Source organism: Procambarus clarkii, chromosome 44 (genome assembly GCF_040958095.1).
Source record: "Procambarus clarkii isolate CNS0578487 chromosome 44, FALCON_Pclarkii_2.0, whole genome shotgun sequence".
In the NCBI taxonomy this organism is placed as follows: domain Eukaryota; kingdom Metazoa; phylum Arthropoda; class Malacostraca; order Decapoda; family Cambaridae; genus Procambarus; species Procambarus clarkii.
In genome coordinates, this window is record NC_091193.1 from 26469386 (window position 1) to 26491885 (window position 22500).

Here is a 22500-nt window from a genome sequence, read left to right on the forward strand (position 1 = left end):
TGTCAGGTGTGTGAGGGGGGTTGTCAGGTGTGTGAGGGGGGTTGTCAGGTGTGAGGGGGGGGGTTGTCAGGTGTGTGAGGGGGGGTTGTTAGGTGTGTGAGGGGGGGTTGTCAGGTGTGTGAGGGGGGGTTGTCAGGTGTGTGAGGGGGGTTGTCAGGTGTGTGAGGGGGGTTGTCAGGTGTGTGAGGGGGGGTTGTCAGGTGTGTGAGGGGGGGGGTTGTCAGGTGTGTGAGGGGGGGGGTTGTCAGGTGTGAGGGGGGGTTGTCAGGTGTGAGGGGGGGTTGTCAGGTGTGTGAGGGGGGGTTGTCAGGTGTGTGAGGGGGGTTGTCAGGTGTGTGAGGGGGGTTGTCAGGTGTGTGAGGGGGGTTGTCAGGTGTGTGAGGGGGGTTGTCTGGTGTGTGAGAGGGTTGTCAGGTGTGTGAGGGGGGGTTGTCAGGTGTGTGAGGGGGGGTTGTCAGGTGTGAGGGGGGGTTGTCAGGTGTGTGAGGGGGGGTTGTCAGGTGTGTGAGGGGAGTTGTCAGGTGTGTGAGGGGAGTTGTCAGGTGTGTGAGGGGGGTTGTCAGGTGTGTGAGGGGGGTTGTCAGGCGTGTGAGGGGGGTTGTCAGGTGTGTGAGGGGGGGGGTTGTCAGGTGTGTGAGGGGGAGTTGTCAGGTGTGTGAGGGGGGGTTGTCAGGTGTGTGAGGGGGGTTGTCAGGTGTGTGAGGGGGGTTGTCAGGTGTGTGAGGGGGGTTGTCAGGTGTGTGAGGGGGGTTGTCAGGTGTGTGAGGGGGGTTGTCAGGTGTGTGAGGGGGGGGTTGTCAGGTGTGTGAGGGGGGGTTGTCAGGTGTGTGAGGGGGGTTGTCAGGTGTGTGAGGGGGGTTGTCAGGTGTGTGAGGGGGGTTGTCAGGTGTGTGAGGGGGGGGTTGTCAGGTGTGTGAGGGGGGGGGTTGTCAGGTGTGTGAGGGGGGGGTTGTCAGGTGTGTGAGGGGGGGGTTGTCAGGTGTGTGAGGGGGGGGGTTGTCAGGTGTGTGAGGGGGGGGTTGTCAGGTGTGTGAGGGGGGGTTGTCAGGTGTGTGAGGGGGGGGGGGTTGTCAGGTGTGTGAGGGGGGGGGGTTGTCAGGTGTATGAGGGGCAGGAGTCAGGTGTATGAGGGGCAGGAGTCAGGTGTATGAGGAGCAGGAGTCAGGTGTATGAGGGGGCAGAAGTCAGGTTTATGAGGGGGCATGAGTCAGGTGTATGAGGGGGCAGGAGTCAGGTGTATGAGGGGGGCAGGAGTCAGGTGTATGATGGGGCGCAGGAGTCAGGTGTATGATGGAGCGCAGGAGTCAGGTGTATGAGGAAGGGGCAGGAGTCAGGTGTATGAGGAAGGGGCAGGAGTCAGGTGTATGAGGAAGGGGCAAGAGTCAGGTGTATGAGGGGGGCAGGAGTCAGGTGTATGAGGGGGGCAGGAGTCAGGTGTATGAGGTGGGCAGAAGTCAGGTGTATGAGGGGGGCAGGAATCAGGTGTATGAGGGGCAGGAGTCAGGTGTATGAGGGGGCCGGAGTCAGGTGTATGAGGGGGGGCAGGAGTCAGGTGTATGAGGGGGGGCAGGAGTCGGGTGTGTGAGGGGGGGCAGGAGTCGGGTGTGTGGGGGGGGCAGGAGTCGGGTGTGTGGGGGGGGCAGGAGTCGGGTGTGTGAGGGGGGCAGGAGTCGGGTGTGTGAGGGGGGGGCAGGAGTCGGGTGTGTGAGGGGGGGGCAGGAGTCGGGTGTGTGAGGGGGGGCAGGAGTCGGGTGTGTGAGGGGGGGCAGGAGTCGGGTGTGTGAGGGGGGGCAGGAGTCGGGAGTATGAGGGGGCAGAAGTCGGGTGTGTGAGGGGGGCAGGAGTCGGGTGTGTGAGGGGGGCAGGAGTCGGGTGTGTGAGGGGGGCAGGAGTCGGGTGTGTGAGGGGGGCAGGAGTCGGGTGTGTGAGGGGGGCAGAAGTCGGGTGTGTGAGGGGGGCAGGAGTCGGGTGTGTGAGGGGGGCAGGAGTCGGGTGTGTGAGGGGGGCAGGAGTCGGGTGTGTGAGGGGGGGCAGGAGTCGGGTGTGTGAGGGGGGCAGGAGTCGGATGTGTGAGGGGGGGGCAGGAGTCGGGTGTGTGAGGGGGGCAGGAGTCGGGTGTGTGAGGGGGGGCAGGAGTCGGGTGTGTGAGGGGGGCAGGAGTCGGATGTGTGAGGGGGGGCAGGAGTCGGGTGTGTGAGGGGGGGCAGGAGTCGGGTGTGTGAGAAATTAAAGATACGAAACATCACATACCTGTCAGCGTATGATTGAGACACGTCCAGTACCCGTCCTGCAACACACAAAACAACAATCACTAATCCTGGTCCACACATCCTCAACAATCCTGGTCCACACATCCTCAACAATCCTGGTCCACACATCCTCAACAATCCTGGTCCACACATCCTCAACAATCCTGGTCCACACATCCTCAACAATCCTGGTCCACACATCCTCAACAATCCTGGTCCACACACCCTCAACAATCCTGGTCCACACACCCTCAACAATCCTGGTCCACACACCCTCAACAATCCTGGTCCACACACCCTCAACAATCCTGGTCCACACACCCTCAACAATCCTGGACCACACACCCTCAACAATCCTGGTCCACACACCCTCAACAATCCTGGACCACACACCCTCAACAATCCTGGACCACACACCCTCAACAATCCTGGACCACACACCCTCAACAATCCTGGTCCACACACCCTCAACAATCCTGGTCCACACACCCTCAACAATCCTGGTCCACACACCCTCAACAATCCTGGTCCACACACCCTCAACAATCCTGGTCCACACACCCTCAACAATCCTGGTCCACACACCCTCAACAATCCTGGTCCACACACCCTCAACAATCCTGGTCCACACACCCTCAACAATCCTGGTCCACACATCCTCAACAATCCTGGTCCACACATCCTCAACAATCCTGGTCCACACACCCTCAACAATCCTGGTCCACACACCCTCAACAATCCTGGTCCACACATCCTCAACAATCCTGGTCCACACACCCTCAACAATCCTGGTCCACACATCCTCAACAATCCTGGTCCACACATCCTCAACAATCCTGGTCCACACATCCTCAACAATCCTGGTCCACACACCCTCAACAATCCTGGTCCACACACCCTCAACAATCCTGGTCCACACATCCTCAACAATCCTGGTCCACACACCCTCAACAATCCTGGTCCACACACCCTCAACAATCCTGGTCCACACATCCTCAACAATCCTGGTCCACACACCCTCAACAATCCTGGTCCACACACCCTCAACAATCCTGGTTCACACATCCTCAACAATCCTGGACCACACATCCTCAACAATCCTGGTCCACACATCCTCAACAATCCTGGTCCACACATCCTCAACAATCCTGGTCCACACACCCTCAACAATCCTGGTCCACACACCCTCAACAATCCTGGTCCACACATCCTCAACAATCCTGGTCCACACACCCTCAACAATCCTGGTCCACACACCCTCAACAATCCTGGTCCACACATCCTCAACAATCCTGGTCCACACACCCTCAACAATCCTGGTCCACACACCCTCAACAATCCTGGTTCACACATCCTCAACAATCCTGGACCACACATCCTCAATAATCCTGGTGCACACATCCTCAACAATCCTGGTGCACACATCCTCAACAATCCAAGCTTACAAGCAGATATTAATAAAGTTTATGACTGGGCATCAGAAAATAACATGTTGTTTAACAGTGATAAATTCCAGGTACTCAGGTACGGCAAAAATGAGGACCTTAAACATAATACAGGGTACAAAACACAATCAAATCTGCCCATAGTAGAAAAACAGCATGTAAAGGATTTGAGAATAATGATGTCCGACGACCTAACATTTAGGGAGCATAACCAAGCAAGTATTGCGTCAGCCAGAAAAATGATAGGATAGATTACAAGAACTTTCAAATCCAGGGATCCCATCACAATGTTTGTACTATTAAAATCCCTTGTGTTGTCCCGTCTTGAGTACTGCTCAGTACTCACTTCCCCCTTCAGAGCAGGAGAGATTGCTGAAACAGAGGGAATACAGAGAACATATACGGCACGCATAGACGAGATAAAACACCTAAATTTGTAGACCAGATCACACACTAGAAGGTGAAGGGACGACGACGTTTCGGTCCGTCCTGGACCATTCTCAAGTCGATTGTTGAACAACCGCGGACCTCTGATGTTTATACAGTGTTCTCTGATTGTGCCTATGGCACCTCTGCTCTTCACTGGTTCTATTCTGCATTTTCTTCCATATCGTTCACTCCAGTATGTTGTTATTTTACTGTGTAGATTTAGTACTTGGCCCTCCAGTATCTTCCACGTGTATATTATTTGATATCTCGACTTGAGAATTGTCCAGGACGGACCGAAACGTCGTCGTCCCTTCACCTTCTAGTGTGTGATCTGGTGTACATACTTTAGCCACGTTATTGTGACTCATCGCATCCAAGCACCTAAATTATTGGGATCGTCTCAAAGCCCTCCAAATGTACTCACTAGAAAGAAGACGAGTGAGCTATCAAATAATATACACCTGGAAGATACTGGAGGGCCAGGTCCCAAATCTACACAGTAAAATAACAACGTACTGGAGTGAACGATATGGAAGAAAATGCAGAATAGAACCAGTTAAGAGCAGGGGTGTCATAGGCACAATCAGAGAACACTGTATAAACATCAGAGGTCCACGGTTGTTCAACGTCCTCCCAGCGAGTATAAGAAATATTGCCGGAACAACCGTGGACATCTTCAAGAGAAAACTAGACTGTTTTCTAAAAGAAGTTCCGGACTAACCGGGCTGTGGTGGGCATGTGGGCCTGCGGGCCGCTCCAAGCAACAGCCTGGTGAACCAAACTCTCACAAGTCAAGCCTGGCCTCGGGCCGGGCTTGGGGAGTAGAAGAACTCCCAGAACCCCATCAAGAAGGAATCAAGCTGGGGTCGAGAGTTCGAGTCTCTTTGGGACCCAATTGAATGTCTATTTCCACGATACTGTGGTTGACACTTTATACTTCGTAGTTATCTGGATCGTACAGCTCCTCCTCCTCCTCCCTCCAGTGATACTGGTGTCTACTCTAGTTCTTGTTCGTCTTGTCCTCTCCAATACTTTGAGGAGACTGATCCTACACTCAATGACAGACTTAAGCAACACGAAATAAGTGTCCATTCTGCAGGCACGAACACAAGGGCAAACCAACCCAGCCCCAACATGAAGGGACACCTAGCCAGCCCCAACACGAGGAAACACCTAGCCAGCCCCAACACGAGGAAACACCTAGCCAGCCCCAACACGAGGAAACACCTAGCCAGCCCCAACACGAGGGAACACCTAGCCAGCCCCAACACGAGGGAACACCTAGCCAGCCCCAACACGAGGGAACACCTAGCCAGCCCCAACACAAGGGGACATCTAGCCAGCCCCAACACAAGGGGGCATCTAGCCAGCCCCAACACAAGGGGGGCATCTAGCCAGCCCCAACACGAGGGAACACCTAGCCAGCCGCCCCAACACAAGGGGACACCCAGCCAGCCCCAACACAAGGGGGCATCTAGCCAGCCCCAACACAAGGGGGGCATCTAGCCAGCCCCAACACAAGGGGGGCATCTAGCCAGCCCCAACACGAGGGAACACCTAGCCAGCCGCCCCAACACAAGGGGACACCCAGCCAGCCCCAACACAAGGGGACACCCAGCCAGCCCCAACACAAGGGGGCATCTAGCCAGCCCCAACACAAGGGGGGCATCTAGCCAGCCCCAACACAAGGGGGGCATCTAGCCAGCCCCAACACGAGGGAACACCTAGCCAGCCGCCCCAACACAAGGGGACACCCAGCCAGCCCCAACACAAGGGGACACCTAGCAGCCCCAACACAAGGGGCCACCTAGCCAGCCCCAATACGAGGGCACACCTAACCAGCCCCAACACAAGGGGACACCTAGCAGCCCCAACACAAGGGGACACCTAGCAGCCCCAACACAAGGGGACACCTAGCCAGCCCCAACACAAGGGGACACCTAGCAGCCCCAACACAAGGGGACACCTAGCCAGCCCCAACACGAGGGCACACCTAACCAGCCCCAACATGAGGGGACACCTAACCAGCCCCAACATGAGGGGACACCTAGCAGCCCCAACATAAGGGCACACCTAACCAGCCCCAACATGAGGGACACCTAGCCAGCCCCGACACGAGGGGACACCTAACCAGCCCCAACATGAGGGGACACCTAGCCAGCTCCAACACGAGGGCACACCTAACCAGCCCCAACATGAGGGGGACACCTAACCAGCCCCAACACAAGGGGATACCTAGCAGCCCCAACACAAGGGGACACCTAGCCAGCCCCAACACAAGGGGACACCTAGCCAGCCCCGACATGAGGGGACACCTAACCAGCCCCAACATGAGGGGACACCTAGGCAGCCCCAACACGAGGGCACACCTAACCAGCCCCAACATGAGAGGACACCTAGCCAGCCCCAACACAAGGGGACACCTAGCAGCCCCAACACAAGGGGACGCCTAACCAGCCCCAACACAAGGGAACACCTAGCCAGCCCCAACACAAGGGGACACCTAGCCAGCCCCAACACAAGGGGACACCTAGCCAGCCCCAACACAAGGGGACACCTAGCCAGCCCCAACACAAGGGGACACCTAACCAGCCCCAACATGAGGGGACACCTAGCCAGCCCCAACACGAGGGCACACCTAACCAGCCCCAACATGAGGGGACACCTAACCAGCCCCAACATGAGGGAATATCTAGCCAGCTCCAACATGAGGGGACACCTAGCCAGCCCCAACACGAGGGCACACCTAACCAGCCCCAACATGAGGGAACACCTAGCCAGCCCCAACATGAGGGAACACCTAGCCAGCCCCTACATTAGGAAACACCTAGCCAGCCCCAACATGAAGGGACACCTAGCCAGCCCCAACATCAGGGAACACCTAGCCAGCTCGAACACAAGGGGACACCTAGCCAGCCCCAACATGAGGGAACACCTAGCCAGCCCCAACACAAGGGGACACCTAGCCAGCCCCAACACAAGGGGACACCTAGCCAGCCCCAACACAAGGGGGCACCCAGCCAGCCCCAACACAAGGGGACACCTAGCCAGCCCCAACACAAGGGGACACCTAGCCAGCCCCAACACAAGGGGACACCTAGCCAGCCCCAACACAAGGGGACACCTAGCCAGCCCCAACACAAGGGTACACCTAGCAGCTAGGATACTCACCAGGTGAGGAGGGCAGGCAGCTGTGAGGCGGGCCAGGTGGGCCTCGCTGTCCTCCGCGGCCAGACGCCACAGCGGCACCTGCAACACAAGGCAACGATCAGTGTTACACACACACACCTGTCCTCCACACACACACACACCTGTCCCCACACACACACACGTGAGACAATGTTATGGAGGCTGGGTAGGTCCCGAGGGTGGCAGCGAGGCCTCCCCGGTCCTCGGCCTATACCAGACACCTGTCTCAGGAGTAAACACTATAATGTTATTGGAGACGTAACTACCCCCTCTCCCCCCTACACATACACATACACACACACACACACACACACACACACACACACACACACACACACACACACACACACACACACACACACAGAGCCCGATAGGCTCAGGAATCTGTACACCTGTTGATTGACGGTTGAGAGGCGGGACCAAAGAGCCAGAGCTCAACCCCCGCAAACACAACTAGGTGAGTACAACTAGGTGAGTACACACACACACACACACACAATATGAAGGTTGATGCAATTGAAAAACCTGACTTTAGGAGAGGACATTATGGCAACCTTAAAAAATTTTTTAGTGAGTATAATTGGACAGACTTGATGCTAGACAAGGAAGTGAATGAGATGTATGTCAAGTTTTGTGAAATATATGATAAAGGCACAAAAAAATTATACCAAAACAGAGAAGCAGAACTAGGAAACAGGATTGGTTCAACAGAAAGTGCGAGAAGGCCAGAGACCAAAAGACACAAAAATGGAATCAATACAGGAAGAGGCCGAACCCCCAAACATACCAGCGATACAAAGATGCGAGAAACAACTACACGGCAGTGAGGAGAGAGGCAGAAAAAAATTTTGAAAAAGGGATTGCAGACAAATGTAAAACAGAACCAGATCTATTCTACAAATTCATAAACAACAAATTGCAGGTAAAGGATAATATTCAGAGGCTGAAAATGGGAAATAGATTCACGGAAAATGAAAAGGAAATGTGTGAAACATTAAACGAAAAGTTCCAAAGAGTGTTTGTACAAAATGAAATCTTCAGGGAACCAGATACAATAAGAACTCCAGAGAACAACATAGAGCACATAGAGGTGTCTAGAGACGAAGTGGAAAAAATGCTCAAGGAGCTAAATAAGAACAAGGCAGTTGGCCCAGATGGAGTTTCACCATGGGTTCTGAGAGAATGTGCACCTGAGCTCAGCATTCCTCTTCAACTGATTTTTCAGGCATCCCTGTTTACAGGAGTTGTAGCTGATGTGTGGAAAAAGGCTAACATAGTTCCAATCTACAAAAGTGGAAGCAGGGAAGACCCCCTTAATTATAGACCGGTATCATTGACAAGTGAAATAGTCAAAATATTTGAAAAAATAATTAAAACTAAATGGGTAGAACACCTGGAGAGAAATGATATAATATCAGACAGACAGTATGGTTTTCGATCTGGAAGATCCTGTGTATCGAATTTACTCAGTTTCTATGATCGAGCAACAGAGATATTACAGGAAAGAGATGGTTGGGTTGACTGCATCTATCTGGACCTAAAAAAGGCTTTCGACAGAGTTCCACATAAGAGGTTGTTCTGGAAACTGGAAAATATTGGAGGAGTGACAGGTACGCTTCTAACATGGATGAAAAATTTTCTGACTGATAGAAAAATGAGGACAGTAATCAGAGGCATTGTATCGGACTGGAGAAATGTCACAAGTGGAGTACCACAGGGTTCAGTTCTTGCACCAGTGATGTTTATTGTCTACATAAATGATCTACCAATTGGTATACAGTATTATATGAACATGTTTGCTGATGATGCTAAGATAATAGGAAGGATAAGAAACTTAGATGATTGTCATGCCCTTCAAGAAGACCTGGACAAAATAAGTACATCGAGCGCCACTTGGCAAATGGAATTTAATGTTAATAAATGTCATGTTATGGAATGTGGAATAGGAGAACATAGACCCCACACAACCTATATATTATGTGAGAAATCTTTAAAGAATTCTGATAAAGAAAGAGATCTAGGGGTGGTTCTAGATAGAAAACTATCACCTGAGGACCACATAAAGAATATTGTGCGAGGAGCCTATGCCACGCTTTCTAACTTCAGAATTGCTTTTAAATACATGGATGGCGATATACTAAAGAAATTGTTCACGACTTTTGTTAGGCCAAAGCTAGAATATGCAGCTGTTGTGTGGTGCCCATATCTTAAGAAGCACATCAACAAACTGGAAAAGGTGCAAAGACATGCTACTAAGTGGCTCCCAGAACTGAAGGGCAAGAGCTACGAGGAGAGGTTAGAGGCATTAAATATGCCAAAACTAAAAGACAGAAGAAAAAGAGGTGATATGATCACTACATACAAAATAGTAACAGGAATTGATAAAATCGATAAGGAAGATTTCTTGAGACCTGGAACTTTAAGAACAAGAGGTCATAGATATAAACTAGCTAAACACAGATGCCGAAGAAATATAAGAAAATTCACTTTCGCAAACAGAGTGGTAGACGGTTGGAACAAGTTAGGAGAGAAGGTGGTGGAGGCCAAGACCGTCAGTAGTTTCAAAGCGTTATATGACAAAGAGTGCTGGGAAGATGGGACACCACGAGCGTAGCTCTCATCCTGTAACTACACTTAGGTAATTACATTTAGGTAATTACACACACACCTGTCCTCCACACACACACACACACACACACCTGTCCTCCACACACACACACACCTGTCCTCCACACACACACACACCTGTCCTCCACACACACACACACCTGTCCTCCACACACACACACACACCTGTCCTCCACACACACACACACACCTGTCCTCCACACACACACACACACCTGTCCTCCACACACACACACACCTGTCCTCCACACACACACACACCTGTCCTCCACACACACACACACCTGTCCTCCACACACACACACCTGTCCTCCACACACACACACACGTCTCCTCCACACACACACACCTGTCTCAAGGCACACCATAACATGCAACACTCGACACATTACAATATACTAATAATTGAAAGCAGAGTCATAAAATCTCTGACAGTGCTTCAACTGTTGGTATAGTGATTGTATATTATATTACAGCAATTGTAGGCACAGTGATTGTGTATTGTGGGGAACACAACACTGGAGGGAGCAGCGTCAGCAGGTGTGGGGAGGGTGTAGGGTGGTGACGTCAGCAGGTGTGTGGAGGGTGTAGGGTTGTGACGTCAGCAGGTGTGGGGAGGGTGTAGGGTGGTGACGTCAGCAGTTGTGAGGAGGGTGTAGGGTTGTGACGTCAGCAGGTGTGGGGAGGGTGTAGGGTTGTGACGTCAGCAGGTGTGGGTGTGGGGAGGGTGTAGGGTGGTGACGTCAGCAGATGTGGGTGTGGGGAGGGTGTAGGGTTGTGACGTCAGCAGGTGTGGGTGTAGGGTGGTGACAGCTGGTGTGGGTGTATGGAGAGAGTAGGTTGGTGACGTTAACAGGTGTGGGGATGGTATAGGGTGGTGACGTCAGCAGGTGTGGGGATGGTATAGGGTGGTGACGTCAGCAGGTGTGGAGAGAATATAGGGTGGTGACGTCAGCAGGTGTGGGGAGGGTATAGGGTGGTGACGTCAGCAGGTGTGGGAAGGGTATAGGGTAGTGACGTCAGCAGGTGTGGGGTGTGGAGAGGGTGTAGGGTGGTGACGTCAGCAAGTGTGGGTGTGGGGAGGGTGTAGGGTGGTGACGTCAGCAAGTGTGGGTGTGGGGGAGGGTGTAGGGTGGTGACGTCAGCAAGTGTGGGTGTGGGGGTGTATAGGGTGGTGACGTCAGCAGGTGTGGGGGTGAGGAGGGTGTAGGGTGGTGACGTCGGCAAGTGTGGGGTGGGTGTAGGGTGGTGACGTCAGCAGGTGTGGGTGTGGGGAGGGTGTAGGGTGGTGACGTCAGCAGGTGTGGGTGTGGGGAGGGTGTAGGGTGGTGACGTCAGCAGGTGTGGGGTGTGGAGAGGGTGTAGGGTGGTGACGTCAGCAAGTGTGGGGAGGGTGTAGGGTGGTGACGTCAGCAGGTGTGGGTGTGGGGAGGGTGTAGGGTGGTGACGTCAGCAGGTGTGGGGTTTGGAGAGGGTGTAGGGTGGTGACGTCAGCAAGTGTGGGGAGGGTGTATAGGGTGGTGACGTCAGCAGGTGTTGGGGTGAGGAGGGTGTAGGGTTGTGACGTCAGCAGGTGTGGGGAGGGTGTAGGGTTGTGACGTCAGCAGGTGTGGGGAGGGTGTAGGGTGGTGACGTCGGCAGGTGTGGGTGTGGGGAGGGTGTAGGGTGGTGACGTCGGCAGGTGTGGGTGTGGGGAGGGTGTAGGTTTGTGACGTCAGCAGGTGTGAGTGTGGGGAGGGTGTAGGGTTGTGACGTCAGCAGGTGTGGGTGTGGGGAGGGTGTAGGGTGGTGACGTCAGCAGGTGTGGGGAGGGTGTAGGGTGGTGACGTCGGCAGGTGTGGGGAGGGTGTAGGGTAGTGACGTCGGCAGGTGTGGGGAGGGTGTTCAGCAGCTAGACACCGGGGTCATCCCTGACATACTGAACACAACACAGACACCACCACATTATAAGGGAGGACATAAGTATAAGAATACGAAAATACGACAAAAGAATTTTGGGTCTTTTGTCCGAGACAAAAAATTACAGACCGACAGCACCGAGGGAGACCTTCCCTTCTGTGAGAGGTCAGCCCTATGGGACCTTCCCTTCTGTGAGAGGTGAGCCCTATGGGACCTTCCCTTCTGTGAGAGGTCAGCCCTATGGGACCTTCCCTTCTGTGAGAGGTGAGCCCTATGGGACCTTCCCTTCTGTGAGAGGTCAGCCCTATGGGACCTTCCCTTCTGTGAGAGGTCAGCCCTATGGGACCTTCCCTTCTGTGAGAGGTCATCCCTGTGGGACCTTCCCTTCTGTGAGAGGTCAGCTCTATGGGACCTTACCTTCTGTGAGAGGTCAGCCCTATGGGACCTTCCCTTCTGTGAGAGGTCATCCCTGTGGGACCTTCCCTTCTGTGAGAGGTCAGCCCTATGGGACCTTCCCTTCTGTGAGAGGTCATCCCTGTGGGACCTTCCCTTCTGTGAGAGGTCAGCCCTATGGGACCTTCCCTTCTGTGAGAGGTCAGCCATATGGGACCTTCCCTTCTGTGAGAGGTCATCCCTGTGGGACCTTCCCTTCTGTGAGAGGTCAGCCCTATGGGACCTTCCCTTCTGTGAGAGGTCATCCCTGTGGGACCTTCCCTTCTGTGAGAGGTCAGCTCTATGGGATCTTCCCTCCTGTGAGAGGTCAGCCCAATGGGACCTTCCCTTCTGTGAGAGGTCAGCCCAATGGGACCTTCCCTTCTGTGAGAGGTCAGCTCTATGGGACCTTCCCTTCTGTGATAGGTCAGCTCTATGGGACCTTCCCTTCTTTGAGAGGTCAGCCCTATGGGACCTTCCCTTCTGTTAGAGGTCAGCTCTATGGGACCTTCCCTTGTGTGATAGGTCAGCTCTATGGGACCTTCCCTTCTGTGAGAGGTCAGCCCTATGGGACCTTCCCTTCTGTGAGAGGTCAGCCCAATAGGACCTTCCCTTCTGTGAGAGGTCAACTCTATGGGACCTTCCCTTCTGTGAGAGGTCAGCCCTATGGGACCTTCCCTTCTGTGAGAGGTCAGCCCAATGGGACCTTCCCTTCTGTGAGAGGTCATCTCTATGGGACCTTCCCTTCTGTGATAGGTCAGTTCAATGGGACCTTCCCTTCTTTGAGAGGTCAGCCCTACGGGACCTTCCTTTCTGTGAGAGGTCAGCTCTATGGGACCTTCCCTTCTTTGAGAGGTCAGCCCTATGGGACCTTCCCTTCTGTGAGAGGTCAGCTCTATGGGACCTTCCCTTCTGTGATAGGTCAGCTCTATGGGACCTTCCCTTCTGTGAGAGGTCAGCCCTGTGGGACCTTCCCTTCTGTGAGAGGTCAGCCCTTTGGGACCTTCCCTTCTTTGAGAGGTCAGCCCTATGGGACCTTCCCTTCTGTTAGAGGTCAGCTCTATGGGACCTTCCCTTCTGTGATAGGTCAGCTCTATGGGACCTTCCCTTCTGTGAGAGGTTAGCCCTATGGGACCTTACCACCGCCAGAGTCTTGTTACAAGTCATCTCGTTTGCAAAATATCTTAATGAAACAGTCGTTGCTGTATTGGCCCTTGGCAGCTTTAGGGTCACGCCCTGACCCCCAGGGTGGCATCTCTGGCCTCCTGCCTCTCCCTCTCCTCACCCTCCCACCCTAGTTCCCCTCCTTCCTCCTCTCCTGGCGAGTATGAGGTGGTGGTCAGGAGGTTGACCTCGCCACCTTAATGTTAAGTGTCTTGTCAAACATCTGTAATGAAAAGTGTCTATAAAGTGTAATATTACTAACAAGAGATAAGAGTTGTTGCTGGAAGAGCTCTTGTCAAACTGTTTTTTAATTATAAGTTCCTTGTAAAATGTGGAGTGTGGTGTTCTCAAGACGCCCACGGGTCAGGCCTCCAAGACGCCCACGGGTCAGGACTCCAAGACGCCCACGGGTCAGGCCTCCAAGACGCCCACGGGTCAGGTCTCCAAGACGCCCACGGGTCAGGTCTCCAAGACGCCCACGGGTCAGGCCTCCAAGACGCCCACGGGTCAGGCCTCCAAGACGCCCACGGGTCAGGCCTCCAAGACGCCCACGGGTCAGGTCTCCAAGACGCCCACGGGTCAGGTCTCCAAGACGCCCACGGGTCAGGCCTCCAAGACGCCCACGGGTCAGGCCTCCAAGACGCCCACGGGTCAGGTCTCCAAGACGCCCACGGGTCAGGTCTCCTAGACGCCCACGGGTCAGGCCTCCAAGACGCCCACGGGTCAGGTCTCCAAGACGCCCACGGGTCAGGCCTCCTACTTGGAGGTGACAGAAACCCTCCCCCCTCTCCCTAACTGGGGTAGTTTAGGTGTATAAATACCATGTGTATAGATGACAGAAGTCAGAGTACCACGAGAAGTGACGGAGGCTGGTCTGCGGGCCGCGACCAGTGATGGAGGCTGGTCTGCGGGCCGCGACCAGTGATGGAGGCTGGTCTGGGGGCCGCGACCAGTGATGAAGGCTGGTCTGCGGGCCGCGACCAGTGATGGAGGCTGGTCTGCGGGCCGCGACCAGTGATGGAGGCTGGTCTGCGGGCCGCGACCAGTGATGGAGGCTGGTCTGGGGGCCGCGACCAGTGATGGAGGCTGGTCTGGGGGCCGCGACCAGTGATGGAGGCTGGTCTGGGGGCCGCGACCAGTGATGGAGGCTGGTCTGGGGGCCGCGACCAGTGATGGAGGCTGGTCTGGGGGCCGCGACCAGTGATGGAGGCTGGTCTGCGGGCCGCGACCAGTGATGGTGGCTGGTCTGGGGGCCGCGACCAGTGATGGAGGCTGGTCTGCGGGCCGCGACCAGTGATGGAGGCTGGTCTGCGGGCCGCGACCAGTGATGGAGGCTGGTCTGGGGGCCGCGACCAGTGATGGAGGCTGGTCTGGGGGCCGCGACCAGTGATGGAGGCTGGTCTGCGGGCCACGACCAGTGATGGAGGCTGGTCTGGGGGCCGCGACCAGTGATGGAGGCTGGTCTGCGGACCGCGACCAGTGATGGAGGCTGGTCTGGGGGCCGCGAGAAGTGACGGAGGCTGGTCTGCGGGCCGGGAGTAGTGACAGAGGCTGGTCTGCGGGCCGGGAGTAGTGACGGAGGCTGGTCTGCGGGCCGCGACCAGTGATGGAGGCTGGTCTGCGGACCGCGACCAGTGATGGAGGCTGGTCTGCGGACCGCGACCAGTGATGGAGGCTGGTCTGGGGGCCGCGAGAAGTGATGGAGGCTGGTCTGCGGGCCGGGAGTAGTGACGGAGGCTGGTCTGCGGGCCGCGAGAAGTGATGGAGGCTGGTCTGCTGGCCGCGACCAGTGATGGAGGCTGGTCTGCTGGCCGCGAGAAGTGACGGAGGCTGGTCTGCGGGCCGCGAGAAGTGATGGAGGCTGGTCTGCGGGCCGCGACCAGTGATGGAGGCTGGTCTGCTGGCCGCGAGAAGTGACGGAGGCTGGTCTGCGGGCCGCGAGAAGTGACGGAGGCTGGTCTGCGGGCCGCGAGAAGTGATGGAGGCTGGTCTGCTGGCCGCGACCAGTGATGGAGGCTGGTCTGCTGGCCGCGAGAAGTGACGGAGGCTGGTCTGGGGGCCGCGACCAGTGATGGAGGCTGGTCTGCGGGCCGCGACCAGTGATGGAGGCTGGTCTGGGGGCCGCGACCAGTGATGGAGGCTGGTCTGCGGGCCGCGAGAAGTGATGGAGGCTGGTCTGCGGGCCGCGACCAGTGACGGAGGCTGGTCTGCGGGCCGCGAGAAGTGACGGAGGCTGGTCTGCGGGCCGCGAGAAGTGACGGAGGCTGGTCTGCTGGCCGCGAGAAGTGACGGAGGCTGGTCTGCGGGCCGCGAGAAGTGACGGAGGCTGGTCTGCGGGCCGCGAGAAGTGACGGAGGCTGGTCTGCGGGCCGCGAGAAGTGACGGAGGCTGGTCTGCTGGCCGCGAGAAGTGACGGAGGCTGGTCTGCGGGCCGCGAGAAGTGATGGAGGCTGGTCTGGTGGCCGCGACCAGTGATGGAGGCTGGTCTGCTGGCCGCGAGAAGTGACGGAGGCTGGTCTGCGGGCCGCGAGAAATGATGGAGGCTGGTCTGCGGGCCGCGAGAAATGATGGAGGCTGGTCTGCGGGCCGCGAGAAGTGATGGAGGCTGGTCTGCGAGCCGCGAGAAGTGATGGAGGCTGGTCTGCGGGCCGCGACCAGTGATGGAGGCTGGTCTGCTGGCCGCGAGAAGTGATGGAGGCTGGTCTGCGGGCCGCGAGAAGTGATGGAGGCTGGTCTGCGGGCCGCGAGAAATGATGGAGGCTGGTCTCCTGGCCGCGAGAAGTGACGGAGGCTGGTCTGCGATCTTTGAGAGAGTGCTAAGAAGTAAGATCACACAACACATGGAATCACAGCATCTCCATAACCCCGGACAACATGGGATCAGAACAGAGCGCTCTTGCCTGTCATAGTTGCTGGACCACTATGACATGGCACTAGATGCCATGGAAGACAAACAAAACGCTGATGTAATTTACACAGATATCGCAAAAGTCTTCGACACATGTGACCATAGTGTTATTGCACATAAAATGCATTCAAAAGAAATTACTGGAAAACGGCAGATGGATCTACAATTTCATAGTGCTCTCTAGAGTGGAGTACTGCTGCACAATGACAGCCTGGTTGATACCTGGTTGATACCTGGTTGATGGGGTTCTGGGTATTCTTCTACTCCCCAAGCCCGGCCCGAGGCCAGGCTCGACTTGTGAGAGTTTGGTCCACCAGGCTGTTGCTTGGAGCGGCCCGCAGGGCCACATACCCACCACAGCCCGGTTGGTCCGGCACTCCTTGGAGGTATAAATCTAGTTTCCTCTTGAAAATGTCCACGGTTGTTCCGGCAATATTTCTTATGCTCGCTGGGAGGACGTTGAACAACCGCGGACCTCTGATGTTTATACAGTGTTCTCTGATTGTGCCTATGGCACCTCTGCTCTTCACTGGTTCTCTTCTGCATTTTCTTCCATATCGTTCACTCCAGTACGTTGTTATTTTACTGTGTAGATTTGGTACTTGGCCCTCCAGTATCTTCCAGGTGTATATTATTTGATATCTCTCTCGTCTTCTTTCTAGTGAGTACATTTGGAGAGCTTTGGGACGATCCCAATAATTTAGGTGCTTTATCGCGTCTTGCGTGCCGTATATGTTCTCTGTATTCCCTCTATTTCAGCAATCTCTCCTGCTCTGAAGGAGGAAGTGAGTACTTCCCTCTCACAAGACGGGACAACACAAGTGACTTCAAGAGTACAACCATTGTGATGAGATCCCTGGATTTGAAAGTTCTCGTAATCCATCCTATCATTTTTCTGGCTGTCGCAATATTTGCTTGGTTATGCTCCTTAAACGTTAGATCATCAGACATTATTATTCCCAAATCCTTTACATGCTGTTTTCCTACTATGGGTACATTTGATTGTGTTTTATATCCTGTATTATGTTTAAGGTCCTCATTTTTACCGTACCTGAGTACCTGGAATTTATCACTGTTAAACATCATGTTATTTTCTGATGCCCAGTCGAAAACTTTATTAATATCAGCTTGAAATTTTTCAATGTCTTCAGCCGAGATAATTTTCATACTGATTTTTGTGCCATCTGCAAAAGATGATACGAAGCTGTGACTTGTATTTTTGTCTATATCTGATATGAGAATAAGGAAAAGCAGCGGTCCAAGGACTGTACCCTGAGGTACAGAGCTTTTAACTGCACTTGGACTAGATTTTATATGGTTGACAGTTACTCGCTGAGTCCTGCTTGACAGAAAACTGAGTATCCAGCGTCCTACTTTACCGGTTATTCCCATTGACTTCATTTTGTGTGCTATCACGCTATGGTCACATTTATCGAAAGCCTTTGCGAAGTCCGTGTATACCACATCAGCATTCTGTTTTTCTTCTAATGCCTCAGTGACATTGTCATAGTGCTCAAGTAGCTGTGAGAGGCACGATCTTCCCGCTCGAAATCCATGTTGGCTTGGGTTGTGAAGGTCATTGGTCTCCATGAAATTGGTGACCTGACTCCTAATCACTCTCTCAAATACTTTTATGATGTGCGATGTTAGTGCAACTGGTCTATAATTCTTTGCCAATGCTTTGCTCCCTCCCTTGTGTAGAGGGCTGTCTGCTACTTTAAGTGCATCTGGTATCTCCCCCGTGTCCAAGCTCTTCCTCCACACTATACTGAGTGCCTGTGCTACCGGCACTTTGCATTTCTTTATAAATATTGAATTCCATGAGTCTGGACCTGGGGTCGAGTGCATGGGCATGTTTTCAATTTCTCTTTCAAAATTTAGTGCGCTCGTGTTTATATCAGTTATATTTACAGGGGTTTGAATATCCCGCATAAAGAAATTGTCTGGATCTTCCACTTTCATGTTGTTTATTGGAATGCTAAACATGTCCTCATACTGCTTTTTTAGGATTTCACTAATTTCTTTGTCATCCTCCGTGTATGAACCTTCACTTGTACGAATAGGTCCAATACTGGCAGTGGTTTTTGCTTTTGATTTCGCATATGTGAAGAAATATTTTGGATTTTTCTTTATTTCCTGAATTGCTTTCTGTTCTAACTGCCTTTCTTCAGTTTCATATGAGTGTTTCAATTTCCGCTCGATTTCTTCAATCTCCCTATTTAAATTATTCCTTCTTTGACGGGAAATTCGTGTCTGCATAAGCAGTTCCGTTATTTTTTTCCTGCGTTTATAGTGTCGTCTGCGTTCTCTTTCTACGTTGGATCTCTTTCTGGCTTTCCTCAAAGGAACATGTTTCAGACAGACTTGATACGCTTCTGAAGTCAGTTTTTCTATTCCTTCTGTAGGACTTGTATTACTTAAACAGTTTCCCATGGAATGTTTGTAAGTTCCCTGTTTATTATCTCCCAGTCTATCCTTTTATTATTAAAATTGAATTTACTGAATAGCCCCTCTCGCTTTATCAACGTTTTAGGTCTATTCTGAGTATTGATGGTCGTTTGCACTTCAATGAGCTTGTGATCTGATATCGTAATGTCTCTGATAATGTCTTCATTGTTCGTAAAGACCAGATCTAGAATATTTTCATTTTTCGTTGGCTCTGATATCTGCTGATTGAGTGAAAATTTGTCACAGAATCTAAGTAGTTCTCTAATCTGTCGTTGGTTAGGTCCTGATAGATTTCCTGGTATAATATTATTGTTTGCTATTCTCCACCTGAGACTAGGCAAGTTGAAGTCACCTAGGAAGATAATATCAGGTATCGGGTTCTCCAAATTATCAAGGTTATTCTCTATTTTGTTTATCTGTTTTGTGAATTCCTCAGCCGTTGCATCTGGCGGTTTGTATATTAGAATAATCACTAAATTTATTTTCTCTATTTTTAATCCCAGTACCTCTACCACCTCATTTGTAACGTTAAGGAGCTCCGAGCATACAAGGTCTTCCCTAATATACAGACCCACTCCTCCATGTGACCTAATTTTCCTATCACACCTGTATAGGTTATATCCTGGAATCCAGATCTCACTGTCTAAGAATTCCCCTCCATGGGTTTCTGTGAAAGCTCTAAATACTGCATTTGACTCCGTGAGGAAGCCATTTATGAACTGTACTTTGTTGTTTGTTCTTGTTTTCAGTCCTTGTATGTTGGCAAAGATGAATGAGGTTACTCTATTAGTGATAGTCTGACTGGGAGACTTTTTCGGCCTTCGGACAGCCCCTTTCAAAGCTGGAGAAATTGCTGACCTGGAGAGCGTTCAGAGATCCTTTATTGCTGGAATACACCCAGTAAAACCTCTAAACTACTGGGACCGACTAAAATGCCTAAATCTGTATTCTCTTGAGCACAGGCGGGAGAGATACATAATAATATCACGTGGAAAATAGTAGAGTTGCTAGTTCCAAACCTGCACACAGAAATAACACCACATGAGACCAGGAGACATGGCAGGATGTGATACCTGCTTGCTTGATACCTGGTTGATGGGGGTTCTGGGAGTTCTTCTACTCCTCAAGCCCGGCCCGAGGCCAAGCTCGACTTGTGAGAGTTTGGTCCGCCAGGCTGTTGCTTGGAGCGGCCCGCAGACCCACATACCCACCTCAGCCCGACTGATCCGGAACTTCTTTTAGAAAACAGTCTAGTTTTCTCTTGAAGATGTCCACGGTTGTTCCGGCAATATTTCTTATAGTCGCTGGGAGGACGTTGAACAACCGTGGACCTCTGATTTTTATACAGTGTTCTCTGATTGTGCCTATGCAGAATACCCCCGTTGAAGAGCAGAGGTGCAACTGGTACTCTGAGAGAGAACTATCAACATCAGAGGCCCGAGACTGTTCAACACGCTTCCACTACACATAAGGGGCATAACTGGCCGACCCCTCACAGTGTTCAAGAGAGAACTGGATAAACACCTCCAAAGGATACCTGATCAACCAGGCTGTGACTCATACGTCAGGCTGCGAGCAACCGCGTCCAACAGCCTGGTTGACCAGTCCAGCAACCAGTAGGCCTGGTGGGGGACCGGGCCGCGGAGACGTTGAGCCCCGTAATAATCGCAAGGCAAGGTAATCGCATGGTGTGAGGAGAGTGTAGGGTGGTGACGTCAGCAGGTGTGGGTGTAGGGTGGTGACGTCAGCAGGTGTGGGTGTAGGGTGGTGACGTCAGCAGGTGTGGGTGTACGGTGGTGACGTCAGCAGGTGTGGGTGTAGGGTGGTGACGTCAGCAGGTGTGGGTGTAGAGTGGTGACGTCAGCAGGTGTGGGTGTAGGGTGGTGACATCAGCAGGTGTGGGTGTAGAGTGGTGACATCAGCAGGTGTGGGTGTAGAGTGGTGACATCAGCAGGTGTGGGTGTAGAGTGGTGACATCAGCAGGTGTGGGTGTAGAGTGGTGATATCAGCAGGTGTGGGTGTAGAGTGGTGACATCAGCAGGTGTGGGTGTAGAGTGGTGACATCAGCAGGTGTGGGTGTAGAGTGGTGACATCAGCAGGTGTGGGTGTAGAGTGGTGACATCAGCAGGTGTGGGTGTAGAGTGGTGACATCAGCAGGTGTGGGTGTAGAGTGGTGACATCAGCAGGTGTGGGTGTAGAGTGGTGACATCAGCAGGTGTGGGTGTAGAGTGGTGACATCAGCAGGTGTGGGTGTAGAGTGGTGACATCAGCAGGTGTGGGTGAAGAGTGGTGACATCAGCAGGTGTGGGTGAAGAGTAGTGACATCAGCAGGTGTGGGTGTAGAGTGGTGACATCAGCAGGTGTGGGTGTAGAGTGGTGACATCAGCAGGTGTGGGTGTAGAGTGGTGACATCAGCAGGTGTGGGTGTAGAGTGGTGACATCAGCAGGTGTGGGTGTAGAGTGGTGACATCAGCAGGTGTGGGTGTAGAGTGGTGACATCAGCAGGTGTGGGTGTAAAGTGGTGACATCAGCAGGTGTGGGTGTAGGGTGGTGACGTCAGCAGGTGTGGGTGTAGAGTGGTGACATCAGCAGGTGTGGGTGTAAAGTGGTGACATCAGCAGGTGTGGGTGAAGAGTGGTGACATCAGCAGGTGTGGGTGTAGAGTGGTGACATCAGCAGGTGTGGGTGAAGAGTGGTGACATCAGCAGGTGTGGGTGTAGAGTGGTGACATCAGCAGGTGTGGGTGTAGGGTGGTGACGTCAGCAGGTGTGGGTGAAGAGTGGTGACATCAGCAGGTGTGGGTGTAGAGTGGTGACATCAGCAGGTGTGGGTGAAGAGTGGTGACGTCAGCAGGTGTGGGTGTAGAGTGGTGACATCAGCAGGTGTGGGTGTAGGGTGGTGACGTCAGCAGGTGTGGGTGTAGGGTGGTGACATCAGCAGGTGTGGGTGTAGGGTGGTGACATCAGCAGGTGTGGGTGTAGGGTGGTGACATCAGCAGGTGTGGGTGTAGAGTGGTGACGTCAGCAGGTGTGGGTGTAGGGTGGTGACATCAGCAGGTGTGGGTGTAGAGTGGTGACGTCAGCAGGTGTGGGTGTAGGGTGGTGACATCAGCAGGTGTGGGTGTAGGGTGGTGACATCAGCAGGTGTGGGTGTAGGGTGGTGACATCAGCAGGTGTGGGTGTAGAGTGGTGACATCAGCAGGTGTGGGTGAAGAGTGGTGACGTCAGGTGTGGGTGTAGGGTGGTGACATCAGCAGGTGTGGGTGTAGAGTGGTGACATCAGCAGGTGTGGGTGAAGAGTGGTGACGTCAGCAGGTGTGGGTGTAGGGTGGTGACATCAGCAGGTGTGGGTGTAGAGTGGTGACATCAGCAGGTGTGGGTGTAGAGTGGTGACATCAGCAGGTGTGGGTGAAGAGTGGTGACGTCAGCAGGTGTGGGTGTAGGGTGGTGACATCAGCAGGTGTGGGTGTAGAGTGGTGACATCAGCAGGTGTGGGTGTAAAGTGGTGACATCAGCAGGTGTGGGTGTAGAGTGGTGACATCAGCAGGTGTGGGTGTAAAGTGGTGACATCAGCAGGTGTGGGTGAAGAGTGGTGACATCAGCAGGTGTGGGTGTAAAGTGGTGACAAAGGAAGTCACAATTGAAGATAAAAACTGTAATAGTTTTTGCTTCAAGGTGTGGAATTGAAGAGGGGGAGGAGGGGGGGGGGG

The 22500-nt window shown here is 53.4% G+C and overlaps 1 protein-coding gene across 1 annotated transcript in view; it reads right to left on the reverse strand.

The window, feature by feature from the left end:
- Reck (Reversion-inducing-cysteine-rich protein with kazal motifs) overlaps window positions 1–22500 on the reverse strand; it is a 200409-nt gene that overhangs the window by 74373 nt on the left and 103536 nt on the right. Inside the window, exons 3-4 of the mRNA XM_069300855.1 lie at window positions 7295–7372; window positions 2251–2287 (exon numbers count right to left, since the gene is read on the reverse strand). Of these exons, the coding sequence (XP_069156956.1) occupies window positions 2251–2287; window positions 7295–7372 (115 nt within the window). The remainder of the gene's footprint in view (window positions 1–2250; window positions 2288–7294; window positions 7373–22500) is intronic.